Source organism: Hemicordylus capensis, chromosome 6 (genome assembly GCF_027244095.1).
Source record: "Hemicordylus capensis ecotype Gifberg chromosome 6, rHemCap1.1.pri, whole genome shotgun sequence".
Lineage (NCBI taxonomy): Eukaryota > Metazoa > Chordata > Lepidosauria > Squamata > Cordylidae > Hemicordylus > Hemicordylus capensis.
The window spans coordinates 120,173,243-120,193,932 of NC_069662.1; the positions used below are offsets into that span (position 1 = coordinate 120,173,243).

General features: G+C 42.0%; 1 protein-coding gene across 1 annotated transcript in view; it reads right to left on the bottom strand.

The window, feature by feature from the left end:
* Positions 1–20,690, bottom strand: part of DNAH11 (dynein axonemal heavy chain 11) — a 250,146-nt gene that overhangs the window by 187,128 nt on the left and 42,328 nt on the right. Inside the window, exons 12-22 of the mRNA XM_053263692.1 lie at positions 17,907–18,102; positions 16,520–16,624; positions 14,062–14,457; positions 13,373–13,705; positions 10,636–10,890; positions 10,373–10,542; positions 9,307–9,529; positions 7,467–7,583; positions 7,286–7,372; positions 6,267–6,425; positions 3,522–3,605 (exon numbers count right to left, since the gene is read on the bottom strand). Coding sequence (XP_053119667.1) covers positions 3,522–3,605; positions 6,267–6,425; positions 7,286–7,372; positions 7,467–7,583; positions 9,307–9,529; positions 10,373–10,542; positions 10,636–10,890; positions 13,373–13,705; positions 14,062–14,457; positions 16,520–16,624; positions 17,907–18,102 — 2,125 coding nt within the window. The remainder of the gene's footprint in view (positions 1–3,521; positions 3,606–6,266; positions 6,426–7,285; positions 7,373–7,466; positions 7,584–9,306; positions 9,530–10,372; positions 10,543–10,635; positions 10,891–13,372; positions 13,706–14,061; positions 14,458–16,519; positions 16,625–17,906; positions 18,103–20,690) is intronic.

Here is a 20,690-nt window from a genome sequence, read left to right on the forward strand (position 1 = left end):
TACAAGGTATTCTCGATCTCTCTCAGTAGTCTTCCCTCCTGTAATATTCCTGATGACTGCAGTCATATTCCTGATGACTGCTGTCTTCCACATATGAACCATGATAATGTCCTGCATAATCACTCCCCTCCAGGTCACTCATGTCAGTAAAGACCTCTTCATGGTCCTCATAATCATAAGAGGGGTAATACTTGACGGAGTGGTATGGTGAGGAAGCCGCCCTTCTGGGCGTGTTGTTATAGGGAGTAGCTATCTTCCCTGGAGTCTTCAGATTGCCAGTGGTCTACATCAGACTCATACTGGAGGCCCATATGATAACAAAGGGTAGCCCTGTCATCAGACATCCTGTGGGCTTGTTGGGAAACCTGGGTTTGGAGGGGGAGAGTCTGGTGAGTCACGTTTGATTGACCCACATGCCTACTAGTTGGGGACCGAGAAGACCCCTCTTTTGGTCCCGAGTCGTTTTCCCACTCCAGCTGTTGTTTTTCCTGCCCTGCCATGCAATGCTTCAGCTTTGCCGTCGACTATGATAGCTTTGTGAGCGGCTCCAAGCACTTCAGTGACACAGGACCCTTCTGCACACGTGTGGCCTTGGATCCGGCCATTCCCAGGGCTTGGTCTCCCACTGCCGGTACTCTCTTCGTCTTTGTCTTCGGAGCCGACACGGCAGGGGTTTTGTCTTTCTTTTTCTTGTGTTTCTTATGCCCCTGTGAAGGGAGCCCAGGCTCAGTTGCACGAGTGTGGCTTGCGGAAGCAGAGCCCACAGCGGGCAGGATAGAAGACACGGCTGGCTGTTCCAAGGCTTGTTGCACTTGCGGCAGCGGTATTGTCGGGTTAGCTGGTACAGTGGAAGCAGAAGGAGTCCCCAAAGGAGTCCCAGGCCCTCCTGGTGGTGGAGCTACCACCTCAGACGACACGACTCCCTCCATAGGGCTCGCAGTAGGAGCACTGTGAGTTTGCTCCATGGTGTTTGCTGACAGGGCACGTTCCCACAGGTGGAGATGCAGACGGGAGGCCCTGTTACATCCTGCCTGCTTTGAAAACCTCAGGCAGTTAGAGCAGGACGCAGCCAAGTGGGATTCTCCCAGGCAGAGACTCTGGCCGTCAGATGAGGGAAAGGCAGGCCAGCACTGGGAGCAGCGTTTAAAGGCTAGGCTACCTTACCAGCCATACACTAGAACAACCATATCAATGTTCCCCTCACTAGGGGAGATGTAAATTATCTGAAACTAATCCCAAAAGAAACAAAATAGTGCAAAATGGTAAAGAGAGGAGTATAGAAAGATGGGGGCCAGAAAGAACAAACATAAAAATAAAATAAAACTATGTGTAGTCTTGACAGAAAAACTTGTAAGATATCCTGAGAGGTTTCTTCTTTGGTGGACAAAAAAGAAATGAGAAGGAGGGTGCGGAGTATGTCACTAAGGAGTAAAGGGAGGAGCCTATCTACCTATCAGAGGGCAGAAGAAAGAGAAAAAAAGATCAGTTTGTAAGTGTTCCAGAGCTTCTTCACGCAGGTGTGAAGCCCGTATGTGTGATGGACAGAAACCACTTAGAAGAACAACACTACAGGCAAAGCATTTAGACTGAAGAACCTTTCTAAATCAAGAGAACCATCACTGAAATTAATTGACTGTAGTGGAATACATTACATGATTGCTTTTAGGAAGATCCTCAAGACACACCTATTTTCTCAGGCTTTTAACTGAAATTAATTTTAAACTGCTTAATTGTTTTTATCCCATGAAATGATTTTAACTTTTTTATTCTGTGAAATTATTTTGTCTTTCTTCCACTTTATATTTGTTTTGTTTTAAATTGCATAACCACCTAGAGATACGCATATCAGGCAGTATATACATATGACAGATAGATAGATAGAGAGACAGACAGACACAGACACAGACACAGACACAGACACAGACACAGACACAGACACACCGCGTTGGAATACTTTTAGGCTCAAATATTTTTTTTTGCAAAAGGATTGGAAAATACAAATCTGAAAGCATAATTGATTTTTAAAAAATTATTCTGCACATTCTCTTTGCATTTCCAAATTTTGGACCTTGTTGCACACAACAGTTATACTGGGGCTCCATGCAACCTCCATCCTGCCACATGCCTGAAGAATGCCCTTGGAGGAGGGCACTCACCCATGATGGATAGAAAGCAGCAACCAAGTTATAATTTGAGGAAGAAAGCAGAGAGCAGCCTCGTGATGCTGTTGCTGCTCCATGCTTCAGTAAATGGTGGTGGTAGACCAGATGTGTGGAGACTTGACTGGTTGCCCAGCGTCCTTGGAAGCAGGGGGCAACAAGAGGGCAATGTCCTCTCATGGGAGGTCAGCATCCTCATGTAAGAATGCAGCATTTGCACTGGGTTATTTAAGTCAGAGGGTGGGAGTGCCAAAGAGGAAACAGCTAGGGAGCTCTAGCTGTTTCAGTGACATAGGGCTCCCAGAGAAGAGTAGGGCTGGAGGAGTGAGGTCTTAATCAGGGAGGACCAGGAGTGACTTTAAACTCCCCTCCTGAGTCTTATACATCCAAGGCATGCATAAAGGGGCTCCAGAGAAATCCTGAAGGGTGCTAGCAGGCCCTTAAGGATCTCATAAAAATTTGTATAGCACATGGGTGAGGCAGATGCATGCCAGTTGCTCTCCCATGTTAACAACTGACTGAGGGTAGCTGATTCTGGGATGTCTGAGATGTCTGTCGGATGCTAAAAAGATGAGTTACATCCAGGGCATGCTACCATCCTATCCATGCCATGCATGCATCTCTTCCCAGGTTTTGCTACATCAGAGTTCTGCATGTCAACATTGCACTGTAACAAGTAATAATGGCTGTTGTGACACCAGCCCAACACAAAGTCTATAGTGGTACACAGTATCACAACAATGACTGGCCATTGTACACCACTCTAAGCATTTACTTGCTAGTGAGCCAGATTTTACTCTTATGTATGCTACCAAGAAAGAAAAAAGAAAAAGAAAAAAAAGTTTTACTCACTTTCTCTCTTTCTTTTACAGTTTCACACACAGAGTAAGAAAATGCATAATGATTTCCAAGAGCATTGTGATAATGATTTCCAAGGATCAGTGTGCATCTAGAAGCTACAATCTTTATTACTTTTCCAGAGTATAGATCACTCTGTACAGCTTGTATTATTTTTCACAAAATCTATAGGCTTCTAACCACTTTAAGAAAAACCAAGCCAAAAGCAACCAACCTAACACCTGTTGGTAGGTAGACAGATAGAAAGATAGATAGACAGACAGACAGATAGCAGAGATGACCTTGTTAGTCTTTTCAGATTCAGTTCAGGAAAGGTGATAGCATGATTTTATCATTTCCATCCATTGGGAGCTACACTTCAGCCAAAAAATGTGAAGGTTAAAAGAAAGCAAAGTTAATACAAAATGTTATGTTTGGGGAAATAACAGATAACAGATAGGGAAAGAGAGAAGATAAAGAAGGGAGATAAATTGTGAAAACATAAGTCGTAGCTCTGGAACTTGCCTTGGCAAATCTTCTGAGTTCTACATCCATTTGTTCCATACTAATCTCTCTCCAGCGGCTTTTCGTCCAGTCATTAATGCTACCCTGAAACAGGAGGAACATAGAAAAATGCCAATGACATTTGGTAAAGACAAGTTTCTGCAAGGAAACGGATTGATGTTAGAGGTAAAACAGACTACACGGTCTTTTAAAAACATATTAAATGTGTTACTTTTTAAAAGGTCTATATCTCCATAACCACAAACCATTGGTGGAGTCTTGGACTGGGGATTCTAATGGCAGGTTAGGAATTTTACTCCCTGTAACCACCATGGCAGCTTGCAAGGTGAGGGTACCACTGGCATGACCTCTTCTGTGTCACAGCACCATCACTCTAGTTGGCTGGAGATTAGTCTTGCAACGATCCAGCAGGGATCGTGTGACACAAAGACCCAACAGGATTCCATTGCGTCTTATAAAACTGCTGGCTTTTTCCTGGCTCCCAGAAAGAGCTGTTTGTAGATTGCCTATTCCTGCTTAATTCTATTTAAATCCAGCTTAAACACTTTTTGTGTTGGGAGATATAACTATTTACATCACTCTGAGCTCCTTGAAGGAAGAGCGGGACAGAAGTGTAAACAAAAAATTCACACTGAACTACACTTGTGCAGCAGTGAATAGATCCAGACTGCACAAGTGTTGGAAGGGGTGATTTTCAATGTTCTCCTTTCCCTCTGAAGCCCACTGTGTGTCATGAAAATATGTCCCCAAGTGTCACATGACCCTCAAAGACATATTTTGGTGACATACAGTAGGCTTCAGAGGGGAGGGGAGATTGTAGAAAATGGCCCATTTCCCCACTCACAGAATGGCACAGTGGCTATTGGGATTTTGGTATTGCTGCATGTGCACAGTGCTAGTCTGGATGTCAGCCAGAATTTGGAATATACACATGTGTAAAATTTGTAAACACCAACAAAATAGAAGGCTTTTCTTCATGGTGGCCCCATCCTGTGCAACTCTCTTCTAAGGGAGGCTCAACTGGCCTCTTCCTAATGGTATTTAGACTCCTGTCTAAAGTATTACTCTTTCAGCTGGCTTTTCCATTGCTCTCCTAGAAAGTGATCTTTGAAATAACTGACTCTGGCCTGTAAGTTTTACAATGATATGCTGATTTTTATTGTTTTTATGGGTCATTTGTAAACTGCCTTGGATTCAAGCAAAGGAAAATGGGACATAAATTTGAATACATAAATATATACAATCTTTCCCCTTCTTGCTTTCAATCTTCCCAAATGTATAATAATATGAATGTGTCATTATTATGTGGATTTCTTCTTAGCAAGACATTTTAAAGTTTTGTGCCCACTTCATGGCACTGCTGAGTTTCTACTGGAAGTAGCTTCAGAATGTTTAGGGACTTGATATTACACTTGGGAAAACTAGCATGGAATTCTTAGGGTACCTCCCATGCTCTTTCTTTCTCTTCTCCATCCCTCTTCCAAGGATCTGCTTCTGAGATGGTTGGTACAGGGATGGAACTTAGGGTCAAATGAGTGTGTGTCTCATGTTTGGAAGCATCATCTTCTCATCTTTTTTAAAACTGAAAACAACCATGGGGGAGCATGGTGTGAGGGTAAGAAGGGCTTAATCCAATCCTCTACCATCTTCCTACTGAAAATGTACGCCCTCCCCCACCGCAGCTCAAGTGACTATTTAGAGCAGGGCTATTCAACTGCAACTTTCCAGCTGTTTTTGGACTACAGCTTCCAGCATCCCCAGACACAGAGGCCAATAGTCAGGGGTGATGGGAGTTGTAGGCCATCATCTGCAGGAGGACCAAAGTTGAGTAGCCCTGATTAAGAGCAAACAGTAGCTGCAAGGCAAACAACAGCTTTGGATGGTGATTTTCAGCAGGAAAATGGTTTCAAAAGCAAAGGTTACTCCTTGGGCGAAAGAGGCCAGACTGAGGGTCCCCAATGACTGATTTTGGTTTTTAAAAAACTATGAAGAATGCCAAGCATGGGATTCACCCACATTTGTAATTAAAATCTTGCTTAACTCTTAGAAAATCAAGTGCAGGTATCAATAAATCATTTCACTAATCCTTGAAGTGTCATGAACATTTGCACGAATGTTAAGGTATAACTGTGCATTTTTATTCTTCCTACTATTTTTCTCATATTTTCTATTTTGAAAATAATGTAAGTGAGTTTTCTTTGTTCAGGAGTTGTATTCTTGTGTCATTTTAAATGTACTTCCTAGCAATTATTTTTTCATCCATTGGCATTAGTTTGGCATAAAAACCACTAGCCGACAACCTAACACTGTGCTTGCACAATCAACAAAGTTGTGCAAATCCAAGAAGATTGCATAGCTGCACTAAATCATAGGGGACTTTTGGAACTGCATTCTTGTACAAAGGTTTCCTGCAAAGCATATGAGACATGCCACATATTGTACGCCTTGTTGTGTACGTGCAAACATATTTGTACTAGTGCAACTCTAATCTGGGATGCATGTTCCAGATTTAGCACAACTAGCTGGTTCAATAGCATTTCACTAGCCCAACATCCTTGTGCAAGCGCAGCATCGGGATATCAGCCACTATTTTTAAAAAATCTTACAAGATAATATCATAATACAGTAGCTTTGAACAGGTTTTTTTTTTTTTAAGGAAAAAGAAAATGTTTCCAAAGAGGCTTTATGTTTGGCATAATCACCCGCTGTGCCAATAGTCTTTTGAAAAACAAATAAAGTTCTTACTGTAACATAAATGTTAATGTCCCACACTCCCTTGAGCAACTTTATTTCCTTGCGACATTGTTTCATTTGTTTGTAATCTGGAATGACTACTTCAAAAAGGTTGGCAGATTCCTGTATGTGGGACATTTCTTCTTCTAGTGCCTCCAGCTCCCGATTTGTCTAAGGAGGCAAAACAGGCTTGGGTATAAAACAAGTTTAGTTAAAATCCAAATCTATAAATATTGAAGTCAAAAGAATTACAGATAGACATTGTACAGGAATTATTGTAGAAATGTTGCATGTTGCATTTTCCTTTCTGATGTTCCAACAGACTTACAGGGGACATTTATGGTCCAGTTCCTCAGCTAGTATAAATCAGACTCAATGCTGTAGTACTGATTTATATCAACTGAACTTGTGCCTCTCCAGATTTATACATTTATAACCATACAAGCTCTAGAGTTTTGATCACATGTGTATTATGTGCAACTAAATATATATTTGTCACACCTTTATTCTAGCCATAAACCTATTTTTGTCTTTTATTCAAGCTCCTCATTTAAAGACAAATTAGGTATGCATGGAAAAAAGTGAGCATGAGCAAAACATTCTCTTGCACAAGCCACACAGAGGAATCACATCACAGTATGCTTCCAAAGGGTATAATCCATATTCGACTGAAATCAGTCAGAAAACTTATGCTGATTTTACCAGATCAGGTTGGCAACTAGCATTTGTGAAGGGAATACAAATATAAAGGGTGAGTGTGGTGGGGTGTTTCATTCTGTTCATGCATTATAAAACTATTTTAAAAATTTTTGATGCATTTTTAAAATGCAAATTATTGTTTCTCTGAAATTGTAAAGCTGCTCTAAAACGTGCACGTTTCAAGCTGCACAGGCACATACTATAGCACTTAAATGTCAAGCTCTACTAAAAATGTAATCTCAAGTACAAATTGTATAATATGTAAACAGAGATCTCAGTTTTGTAGTGAAAGATTACCAGCATAACATGCACCTCTGAGATTTCGCCATTACCTTATCAAGCAGCGCATATGGGGTTTTGGCATCAAAGTGAAAGGGAGCATCCACTCTAAATCTTTCTCTGAATCCTATCTGCTTTCCCTGATGAAAGAAATGCAGGCAATAAATTCTGTCAACAATCTTGTTCTCATAAAAGCATGTTTTTTTATTAAAAAAAAAAATCAGTTCAGCTTACATCAAACACAGCACATTTTTTTCTGAAAAGGGTAACCTCAGAAGTCAGAAGAGGAGCCACTTCATGCTTTATAGACACCGCAAGTTTTTTGGTGGCGTTCCACATTTCAGGCAATTCCTAAAGAACAAAAGCAAAGGATGTATTGTGAGGTCCTGGTCTTCCACATTATAGGACAGTCCAGGTAGGTGCCCTTTACACACTATGCCAACCTTATGGAGGCTGCTTATCCGTGAGTTGCTCCTGCGTGGCTGAGACTCACAGCTAGCACCATTTAGGGGGTACAGCATGGCATTTTTACCGGGGGTATAAAGCACACAAAGCTTCCTGGCTCAGACAAAATTTAACATCATTCTTATTTGTAATGCAAAATCATTTGAAAGCAAGTTGCAATATTTCTCACAGATAATGTAGAGGTGGAATATTGAGTTGTTGGTGCTCACTGTTTCCCTCAGCCCTAAGGACAAAAGAAGAAGCATATCCACATGGGCACCCTGCAAATATCCCTTGTAAGTCACTGATATAAAATCCTGAGGCTGCTGTTTAAGAAAATTGAATCCAAAGTCACCATGGTCAGGCAGAAGGAACTACATGGTCCTTTGGATTTGAATCAGTGTGTTTTTTCTCTTTCATGTTTTTCAGTAACAATGGGCCAATTCAGATGTAATGGGAAACTATAGTTTCCTATAGTTTCCCATAACATGAACATGATTTCTATTTCTCCCAAGCACATATGCTCCCTTATTCCCTCCCCTTTACCTTATCAGCTCTATTACAGAGCCATGATGTCAACATCTTGGTTTATTTAAAACCATGGCTCTGCAGCTTGTGTTGTCACAAACTATGTGGTTTAACTGTGGCTTGCAAACCAGGATGCGAAACCAGAGTTAGAAGTTAGTTTCATATTCCATTTTGTAAGCCAGAGATTCCAGATCTGCACAGTATATGGACCCTTGCTTTAAACAAATGAGGATGTTGACAAGCATAAATACAATCTATGCTTAGTAAGCAACTATAAAAAACAAACAAATGGATCCCCCTCTCTTCCCTCATTTACCTTTGTAGTTCCACATAAAAGCAAATTCCTAACGTCGCGTGTTGCACAATAAAGTTTGATACATTTAAGCACCTTTCACAACAACTGCTTGTTGTTGTTTGTTACTGAACAACCAATAAAAATATTGTTGTTTTCTTTTAAAAGCACAGGAAAAGAATCTAAGGGGAAGAAGTGCACACATGACTGGGAGAATAAGAATATGCCGTCATACAGCAGGACAGCAAGTTTTCCCATAACACCTGAACTGGCCCAAGTTAAAATTAGTTCCTACTTTCTGCCAGTTACGTGGATTCTGCATCTGAATCAGTTCAGCCTAGGTCACTAGGTTTTCAGAACCAAAAAGTAGTTACAAAAGAACAGAAAGTTTCTAATAATGTAACTGGAATTTCTGATAGACTAGCAAACAATAGCCAAAACTAAGTCCATATAGTAAGTTATTGCTTCTTTTTTCTCTCATTCTTGACATACAATGCAAAAAACAAAATGGGCACATGTTTAATAAGAAATTTTCCAACCCCAAACCCTGCTGAAATGGATAGGACAAACATAGCTGAATTCTTGTGCAACTTCCGTTCATTTCAGTGGTAATTGTACAGAGGAACTTATCACTGGATTGCACCGAGGTGTTGTGTTTTTTTTTAACAACTTCCTTTTACTTGGAAGAGCAGAGTGGAGAGCAAAGGAAGGCTCATGATCATCATCATTTATTTCTGTAAATGACAGATAGTTGCTCACAATTTGATAGACAGCTAGAAGTATGGAGTATTTTTCCTAAATGTACAGTACCTCTACTTGGATATAAATGTGATCTGGCATCTTCTGTCCATAGCTTTCCAAGAGTATAATGGTATCTTTTAGAGGCTCAAAAAGCTCATCAGTAGCTGCCTGCCTGTCTCTCACAGCCAGGAGGTGAACCATAATATCTATGAGTCCATTGTAATCTCCTTCTTTTAACTCTTTTTGGAGTCCAGCATCTGTCACTTTAATGAATTCTTCTAGGTCTGCTAGGCTATCAAGGGCAATAGGATATATTTTGAAATACTGGAATATTTTTCAGTGCAAGCTAACATCTAATGAACATAGATAGTTTTGTCACACTATACTTCCAGAAGATCAAGGGGGCTGAAGCATAAGAATTAAAAAGAGAACCACAGCCAAGAGCTCCTTTTTTTTAACACCCATCCACCCATCTCAATAATTAATTATATTAATCCAAAGTATTTATAGACAGCTTTTCAGTAGAAATTCTCAAAGGAGCTTACACAGCAAAAGATAAGAGAAAATGGTTCTCTGCCCCAAAAAGGCTCACTCACAATCTTAAGCACACATGCACATGTGACACACACTCACAAGGGACACTAGCAACAGCCATGAGAGAGACTGGGCTCGGCTGAAAAGGGACATCTGCTCTCCTCCTGCTGAATATAAGGCAGCACACTTTCAAAAAGGGCCTCTTTACCCAATTAGCAGGGATCTTCCTCGCACAGTGTGTGCATCCTCCAATCCCACCACCCACTGCACCCGCCCCCCCAAGATCTTTTACATTTCATAACTTAAAGATTGGATTATGGGTACTGGACTTGGAGATCACAACTGTTTGCACATATCCCTCAAGGAGGCCAATTTACTCAACTCAAAGGAGCCTTTCAGCAGCAAAAGAGTACTTCCCCTTAACTATTTAAAAGGATTATGCGTGATGAAAGGGGAAGAATTAGGCTCATCACATGCCATTCCTCAAAGCCCCTTTCTGAGCCCCTGTGAATTTCCAGTCTCAGCTTGATACATTTTTTGAAAAAATAAAAGATAAATCAGATCACAACTATTCCTTGGCCTGCCAAAATGCCACATTTACCTGTCTATGACAAATCTCAAAAGATATTCCTTGAACATCCAACTCCACTTCTTAATGATGTTTAACAAACTAATTTTGAAAGGTTTCATATCGACCTTAAGCCAGCCATCAAAAATCCTGAAGTCTTCAAATTTGCTCATCTGAATATAAAGATTCTCATAGATGTCAATCTACAACAGATAAATTTGCATTACAAATTTTTACCTGATTTTGCATTTGAGAGGGACTATGAATAAAAATATATTAAAATATCCCTTTCTTACCTGCTCTTTAAATTGTTCAGTCATTGGGCGTTGCTCAGAAGTGCCAACATCAGCATGAGTCTCTGTTTCTTCAGTAGGTAACATATGACCATAGCACAGAAATTGTTTCATAAACTCTGTTCTGTCATCCACCCATAGGTAAGCATAAGTGTCAAGAGAATTTTTGAAGTTCACAGCTTTGGTGATAACATCTGCAACTCTGTCCATAATCTCTTGTCTGGTTTCAGAGAGCTGTGGCATACTGTCCATATCATTCTAAGTCACAAACCGGGGGTGGGAAAAGAAAATTGTTCCTTCAGTTGTAAAGACAACTTTACTTTGCACACATGATGTGTTTAGTGCGGACATTTTCAATCACCTGTTCTGTACATTTTATTTTTGATAAGTTGGCAGTGCTATGCACATATTATCCTCCAAACAGTTCTGTCCACCAAGACCCCCCCCCACACACACACCATTCACCAGATGTTACAGGTTAAAAGCAAAACAGTTTCAGTGTAAAATACACCATCTTCAGTTGATAATACAGACTGAATGTCTCAGCAGTTCTTAAATTCCTTCCAGTGAGATACACAATAGGTAGGGGGGGGAGGAGAAGCAGAGAAACATCACAGCTTCAGAAGAAAGAATAATTAGCACGGCTTCCATAGTTCAAAGACTAATGAACAGCTTTTAGGAAGACCCTGAAGATGTGCCTGTTTCCCTAGGCTTTTAATTGAAATTTTAATATGTATACATATATATATATATGTATATATATATATGTGTGTGTGTGTATATATGTTTTAACTGTACACCACCTGGAGATTTCCATATCAGATGGTAAAGAAATACAATAGATAGATAGATAGATAGATAGATAGATAGATAGATAGATAGATAGATAATGAATTTCATAGCCAGAACCATCTCCTCTTTAATAGGGGTGTGCACAAAACTGGGTTGCTCAGTTCGGTTCAAGTCTGGACCAGACATGTTTGGTTTTGGACACCCGCAAACACCCCCTTTTGGTTCATGGGGTTCATGTAAAAAATTATTTTAAAACATTTCTTTTCAGTTATAAAATTCACCATCTCCCACTCTAGGGGCTTCTCCAAGGTCACCAGGGGGGGGTGTCTCCAGAAGCCCCTCCCCGCACCAGCCTCCATTTATTCACAATAGCCTGGCTCGGGTGGTCTCCGTTCCGTTCTGGGTCTCACCTCCATGGCAGTGGCCATTTTAGAAGCCTCCAAGCATGCCCAATGGGCCTCTGCACGGCCTGGTCATGACCCAGGCTACACAGAGGCTCATTGGGCATGTGCGGTGGCCTCCAAAATGGCTACCGCCACGGAGGTGAGACCTGGAACGGGACAAAGGCTATTTGTGAAAAAGTGGAGGCTGGCAAGGGGAGGGGGAACCTCTGGAGACACACCCCATGTGGCCTTAGAGAAGCCCCCGGAGTGGGAGGTCGTGAGTACAATCTTTCAGCCCACACTTCTTGTCATATAATCAGTGCCAAGGGGGTGATTTACAAAACAGTGTTTGGAATGCTCCTCCTTTTACACAGGTGAAACAGGAAAACCATTAAGAGATTGGTATAGTGAGCATTTGTCTGATAAGCAATATAATTGGAGTCGTGCCAAACTGTAGTCTGTGCGTATGAAAGAGAGGCATGCTGGATAAGTGTCTGGAACTAAAATTTCTATATTGACAGTGGAATGAAACTTGCAGAAGCATAAAATAAAGAAGGTAATGTATATAGAAAAGTTAAACCAGATATAAATGTTAAAGAGGAGATGGTTCTGGCTATGAAATCCATTAGTCTTTGAACAATGGATCTTTGAACGTTGCTATGAGAGTTGGTCTTGTGGTAGCAAGCATGACTTAGCTAAGTAGGGTCTGCCCTGGTTGCATATGAATGGGAGACTTGATGTGTGAGCACTGTAAGATATTCCCCTTAGGGGATGGAGCCAGTTCCAAGTTCCCTCCCTGGCAATATCTCCCAAACAGAGCTGAGAAAGACTCCTGCCTGAAACCTTGGAGAAGCCGCTGCCAGTCTGGGTAGTCAATACTGAGCTAGATGGACCAAGGGTCTGGCTCAGTATAAGGCAGCTGCGTATGTTTTAGAGGAGAGTTGGTCTTGTGGTAGCAAGCATGACTTGTCCCCATAGCTAAGCAGGGTCTGCCATGGTTGCATTTGAATGGGAGACTTGATGTGTGAGCACTGTAAGATATTCCCTCAGGGGATGGAGCCGCTCTGGGAAGAGCAGAAGGTTCCAAGTTCCCTCCCTGGCTTCTCCAAGATAGGGCTGAGAGAGATTCCTGCCTGCAACCTTGGAAAAGCCACTGCCTGTCTGTGAAGACAATACTGAGCTAAATAGACCAGTGGTCTGACTTGGTATATGGCAGCTTCCTATGTTCCTACCTCCTGCCTGTAGGCTTCTAGCAGCATCTGGTGGGCCACTGTGTGAAACAGTGGGCCTTGGGCCTGATGCAGCAAGGTTGTTCTTATGTTCTTAAGATGGTGTATTTCACACTGAAACTGTAACATCTAGTGAATTATATTTTATTTCTTGCTCAAATAAAGAGTTCTTGGTAGACAGAACACTATTTTTCTTCACTATTTATATACAAAACAAACCTCACTACAGTTATTCAGAAGTTAGACCCTGTGTGTTCAACAGAGCTTACTCCTAATTAAATGCATATAGGATTTGCAGGCTTGGAATGATTTCAACTTTGAGAAATAATACAATACCTGGTAATGTTGTACTTCCAGATGTGTTGCTACTCTTTTCAGCTGGGCAGACATTTTAAAAATATCACTTAGAAGTTCATCTATTAGGTCATAAAAGCCATCTCCAGCTTCTTTGTCCAATGAAGGTTTGAATTCAATTTCTGGAGCACTTAGGTTCATTTGAGCCTGAAATAATGGAGCTGGTGTCAAATTTTTCTGTGTGTTTTCCAAGAAAAAATTTAGATTTTGCATGATAGCATTAAAAAAGCCATCAGCTATGATATCATCAATGAACTCCAGGTAAATCTTCCAAGAATCTGAATCTGGGTCTGCTTTAAAGAACATTAAGTTCTCCTAAAAAAAGGGAAAAAACACACACAAAATAAGCACTTTAGTGTGAATGTTGCAACAGTTTTCACTTAAAATATTTTAAGCAGTTAATTGGATAATTAACAACTAGATCTGCACTGGGAATTTTGGATACATTCATGTTGACAACATTTACAACAAGATGGCTCTGTAAATAAATTTGACTTAACCGTTCGCATACTAAACACTATTAAATGTTTAGACACCATTTCATTACTCTAAATTGCCATTTTATATATAGTTTTGCAATGGCTGGTATGTCTGTATGTGCACTAGAAGTGCGTTGGAAAATCAGATCAAGTATTTCTTCCACTAACATGCCAACGTGTTCCAGATATTACCTCTATAAGTCTATGAATCCTGCAACCATCTTCTTGGAATGACATGAATTTCTTAGTAAGTCTATCTTCTTTGTCTTCTAAGTTCAACAAAGCTTCCCTTTTATTGTCCTTTCTAGAAAAGAGAGGATGCTCCATCCAACCCTTCATTATTTGCTGAATGACCTTAATATTGTCCTTTGACCTTTGAAGTCTCTGCTCCAAGTCATGAACTGTAGCTTTCATGCATTCAGTGTACTCCCAGTAATTTTCCTCCTGCCACGTGAATATTTCTTCTGCTTCCATTAGCTGCTCATCTAGTGTTTTCAGCTCTTTTTCAATCAGAGGGTACTCTACTTCCAAGACAGTCTGTTTCACTTTGTTATACCACTGGACAACAAGCTCAAGGCTTCCTATATACTGTTTGTATTTTTTAAGAAACAAAAACAGAAGGTTGACATCTTTGCCGTGATTGCCCTATGATGACAACCAAACATCAAGCTAGTTCTTGGTGGAATCTTTACTTAAACCTTTGGATGGCCAATCCCATCCTTTCAGTGTACTCCTCCCTGTGATTATCTGTGTCTGGTCCAGAGATGCTCTTACCATCAGATCTTGGGGCACCAGTCCATGACCTCCTAGGTCCAGGGGGGCCTCCTGCTGCTACCCCGTGCCCACCCCACCCCACACAGCCAATAGTTGCCATAATTGCTGCTGCCATGTGCGCGGCCAGGGGGGGAGCCGTGATGAGCATGCATCTCCCCCGTGTGGCAGTGGCAGGCGAAGTGGCCACTGGGCCCATCCATCCAACCCAGCAGCCCTTGAGAACTGCGAGGCGCTCCAGCATGCCTGTGCAGTAGGAATGCGCAGTATTGCAAGTCCATGCACAGGCACGCTGGAGAGCCTCAGTTCTCAAGAGCTGCTGGGCTGGAGGGACAGGCCCAGAGGCCACTCTGCCCACCCACACCACTACACAGAGTGGGGGAGTCTGCTCGGCTCACCCACCCGCCACGCACATGGCAGCTGCAACGGTCTGCCGCTTTCACGGAGCAGCTTTGCTTAGAAGAGTGCCACGATGGGGCAGCGCGGGCAGTGGACATTTGAGGGAGGGACAGGTAAGACCTGCCTGCCTACTTTTAAAGGCACCCCACATCTTGCAGCAAAACATTTTGGCTGCAGGGAGCCAAATTGTCTTGGCGCCTCTTAGGAGCTGAAACTATTTGGGCTCATCCCTAATATAAATAAATAAAATGGCTCCCTGTCCCCAAAGGGCTCACAATCTAAAAAGGAAACATAAGATAGACACCAGCAACAGCCACTGCAGAGATGCTGTGTGGGGTTGGACAGGATCAGTTGTTCTCTCCTGCTAAATAAATAGAGAGCTCAGTTAGCAGGGAAAGGTCATGGCATAGGCGCTGAATCCCACTTCTCTGGTGCATGGAATAACCCGATATTGTGGAGGGTTATCATTGTCTTCCCACCCTGTCTCATCTCCTGAACTGTCCAACTCATCCCTCAGTTGGGAGGACAGTCTGCAGGATCATGACTGGTCAAATCCATGCTTATCCATGAAGCTCACTGGGTGACCTTGGGCCAATCACTCTCTTGTTTAACTCACAGGGTTATAGTAAGGATGAATGGGAACAAGGATATACTACTCTGAGCACTCTGGAGGAAAGCAAGGGGGAAAACTGAAATGAATTAAATAAATATATATAGCATACATCAGATTATTTAAAGCTGAATCTTCTAGAACAGGTGTGTTCAACCTTTGGGATGTTGCTACATGACAACTCCCATCCTTTCAAGCTGCAGTGGCCAATAGCCAGGGATGAGGGAAGTTGTAGCCCAACATATGCAGGAGGGCAAAGGTTGGAACCCTGTTCTAGGCTTTTTCAATTTTCAATTGTGGGAAATGAAAGGAAAATGTAATTGCAGGGACCAGTCCTGACCTCAAGAGCCCTAGTAACTGGAGAGGCCAAGGAGACATTGGGGAACGCAGAGGCTGGCCAACACCAGAGGTCCAGGGCAGGAGGGTGCTCCACCCTGTTTAAAGATGGTGACTGCCAAGGATGAAAGGACAGTTGCCTGAGGGAACAGGATCTGGGTCCAGTGCTCCCTCTAACAGGGATTCCCAGGTGTTGTTCACTAAAACTCCCATAATCCCCAAGCAAAAGCAATTGTAGCTGGGGAGTCTGGGAGTTGCAGTCAACAACATCTGGGAATCTCTGTTACAGGGAACACTGCCTGAGTCCTCCAACAAGAGGCTAGGGACTGTAGGAAGGTGTCCATGGCTAGGAGGCACGAGTGAAGCAACTCTCCTCTGGCCACTCCAAGGGCAGTGTTCAAGAGAGATACTGGGAAGCAATGTGGCCACTGGTTGCCAGCCAGATCCAAGTAGGACCCACATTAATCTATACTAAGGAAAATATGCAGAACCATGCCTCCGCCCAAATGAATTCAGGCTGCTAAAAACACTTACCTTAGCAAAAGTTACTCTCTTCTTATATATTTGTAATGCAGAATCTGGAATATCGGACTGACCCAAAAGCAAGAGGTATTTCACATCCCTTAAAACAGCCACCAGCTACAAGAAACAAAGCATGATGTCCATTCAATTATTTTTCACAGGGTAGTTTTCTATGTAGATTAATTTTAAGTGTTGACTCATTCCAAGGTTGCAGTTCCACATTATTGTCGACTGCAAAAATCTAAAACCGAAATGCTGGGAAAGGATATATATTTCCCTCTACAGTTTAGTAGGAATCACAATTCCCAAGCAATCTGAAAAGACAAACTTATACAGCCATATTACAGGACTTTGTAAGACCTGAAGTATCCAAGTGTGTCCTGGAAACCAAAGACAAGGAGTATTATTATATCCTAAGTCCTGAACATACTATCCACCTGAAATAATGCTTTGACAATTACAATTATATGATGTGATGTTGCTATTGCTATTGCTATGCTTCATTTAAAACTTGTTCAGTGCATCTGAAATTTCACAGGTACTGATATCTTTGAACAGGGCACACAGCATGCTGAACTGCAGCAAAAACCAACCCCAAAACGCTATTTTAAAAATGCTCATTTTCACTGTATTTTTTCTTTCTGCCCTTGGGATGGCAGTTAGGACTTAGCTAAGGCTCCCAGGCTCTAGAACAAATGAAGCTGCCTTCTACAGAGTAAGGCTAATGGTCAGTATTTTAAATACTGATTGGCAGTAGCTCTTCAAGGTTTGAAACAGGGTCTTTCCCAGCCCTGTCTGAAGATGCCAGGGACTGAAGTTGGGACCTTCTATATGAACAACAGGTGCTCTATCACCTATGCATGCCCCCACAGGTTCATCCCTGCCTGGTCACTTGCTCCAATGGGGTGAAGTATGTAGACAAAGGGAATATTTTGGGGATAAATTAACTAAGCAAATGGAAGCAGTTCGTGTTTGTTGTTCAGTCAGACCCCACCTCAGCCTTATAATCAGTTTCTGACCTTGATCAAGTCACTTGTCTCTCGGCTTCATCAGTTTGACTTCTGTCAGATGGGTGTTGTGGCAAGCATGTGGACGAAGGAGTAGTTTACTGGGGCTCAGAACCTACCTCTGGCTTGAACTCAGTTTGTGGTCTTGGCCAAGTCATTTATCACCATCTAAATCTAGCATTCTGTTTCAAAAAACCTCTGGGAAGCTTACATTTCTTAACACTGAAGACAACACTATTACAAAGGTTCACTCAAATATTTATATTTCACTAATATACTTCAATATTGAGTCAAACTAGTGAAATATGCACTCAAATATTTATCCATGTTTTCCCTCATTGAATAATATAAACAATAGGTTTATCAAGGAAAAAAAAATACTTGTACTATACCTTGGGATCAAAATTTACACTAAGAAGGCCATCTTTATAATTGCGTTTAATTAATGGTTGATCTAAATTAAACTGACAAACATCATCCACCGTGGATTTCCATTTATAATAGATCTGATCTTCATACTGGTCAAGTAAGGTCAGCATCTCTATATATTTCTGATAGATTAAAGTTGCTTCAGAGCTCTCCAAGATTCTGAAATATGAACAAATGTTTTATTCTAGCATTATGTACACCAGATAGGAATGATATGTGATCTACAGGTGTTCTAGAGCGTGTGTGTACCCTCTACCTTTTCCAGTGTCTTTGGTTTATCTCTATTTCTGCCTTCTTCCTTTCCCTGGGCCAAACTAGATATGACATTAAATGTGTTGTCTGGCCCTGCATGTCTGGGGCTGGGGTTTGCAAAATAGCATGCCTCCGTTTTAGCCAAAGACGCATCTTTCAAAGTGGCAATTCTCTTTATTTTAGAAGGGGGAGAGCAACTGACACTATTCAACCCCAGCACAGTGTCCCTCCAGTGGCTGTTTACTGGTGTCTATTTTGTGTGTCTTTTTAGAATGTGAGCCCTTTGGGGATAGGGAATTATCTTACTATTCTTGCTTTTTCCCTATATAAACACAACAACAACAATTTATATACCATATTTCAAAAAAGGTTTACAAAGCAGTTTACATAGGGAAATAATAAATAAACTAGCTGACCGGGCACAAAGCATCTGCGCCCCTAGTTCTCCCTGACTCTTGCCCCACTTCAGCCCCATTTCATTTCCCCCCCGCCCCAGTTCATTCCCACCCCCATCGTCCCAGTTTGTTTTCCCTCGGCGGACAGGCTTCTCTTCCCCGCCCACCGCCGCTTCTCCTCCCCACCACTTCCAAAAATCCTCAGTCAGTCATTCGCTGCTCCCTGGTGCTAATCCATGTGCGGCAGGCAGCCAACCGCCTCCTGTCGCATGCGCGGCTCCACCGCCCGGCCAAACTCCTTGCTGCCCGCGTCTGTCAGGAACTCTCGCAAGGGTTCTGCCACTCTCGCGAGATTTCCACCACGCATTAGAACCAGCACGTCTTGGAGAAATAAGTATATAGATAAGATGGGTTTGAGATCAATCACTTTGAGATAATAAATAAATAGCAACTGCAGAGGGCCCTGACCCAGATAGGGCCTGCAATATGTGGAAATGGAGATTTAACTTTTTGCCTCTACCTCAGCCTCGATCACTACCACCCCCAACCGCTGTTTACAAAAACAAGAAAAGAAGAACAAAACTACACACACACCGCCAAATTGGATGTTTAAAGTCATATCTAATGTCTCTGTCTGTTTGGATTATCGCCTCTGCCCACTGCCCCAACTGAACCACTACTTCAGGACCCTATTTGCTTCCCCTCTTCCCCTATGGTCTTATTCAGCCATAGACCATCGTTGTGACCATGTTAGCAAAGTGACCACTAAATGTTTGAAATGTTGATGGCTATAGATATGGGCTGTGGCTGGATGAGTGGAAGCCCCAGCTTCCCATAGACCTCCTGCATGCAAAGCAGATACTCTTCCACTAAGCTATGGCACTATCCCCTATAGCAAAGAAGATGGGACGGTAGCTCAGTGGCAGAGCATCTGCCTTGCATGCAGAAGATCCCAGGTTCTCTCCCTAGCATCTTCAAGTAGTGTTGAGAAAGATCCCTGCCTGAAACCCTGGAGAACTGTTGCCTGTCAGAGTAGCTGAGCTGAATTGATCAGTGGCCTGACTCAGTATAAGGCAGCTTCTTATGCAATATATCATCTCAACTGGCTTTTCATCTATAGTTCTTTTTACCCCAGCTACCTGTAGGTTTGTCAGTAACCTACAGGTTGCTGTAGGTTACCTTTTTCTTGCAATTGTCCCAGGGCTTTCAAAACTGCTTAACAGTCACTGATATAGCTGCTGTTGGATCTGCAGCATCTACAGTTGAAATGCAAAATATCTGGACATGCAAATAAGGCACAAGAGATTTTGTCCACTAGCTGATGCTGTCACAACTGCTCCTTACTTTACATCAAGAATATTTCCTTCTTCGTTTTCTAGGAAGATCATGGATTGGTGTCGAAACTTTCCACCCAGACCAAAACTCCTATGTCCGGTTATTACCTTCCCATCCCTCTCAACTTTCTTCTGGTATCTCTCCTTCCTATGCCTCTGAAGCTAGGTGGCCAGATTTGACTTTTAAAAAGCCAAATTCTGGCTTACGGCCCATTAGACCCATGAGTATACCCCTTAGGTTCTGGCAACCCTGCGAAGTGGCTTGGGTGGAATATGAACCAGTGGGGTGTAGTGCTTTAAGTGCTGGATTTAGACAGGCAGGCCTGGGCTGAAATCCCCACTCAGGCACAAAATTCACTGGATGACCTTGGGTCATTTAGTGGTTGACATCCATAAATTTCTCTTTAGTAGTTTTGTTGAAATTATTCAGTGGGACTACTCATGGGTAATTTAGTCTGGATCTCAGCCACTGACCAACCTATCTCACAGTGTTGCTGGAGAATTAAAGTGGGGGACCATGTATTCAACCTAAGCTCTTTGCACAAAAAGAAAAATAAATATGTAATGACCAAATGATAGATTTGTATATGCAGACATCTCACACATTATTATAGAAGATATAAAAATCCCTTTATCCCAAACTCAAAATGTAAATGTTAGTTTTTTCTAACATGGTTAAAATGTGGACATCTTCTATAGACATTTATTATCTTGTGAATGACTGACAGCCACAGACAACTTTTTATAAGAGAGACAATACAATATA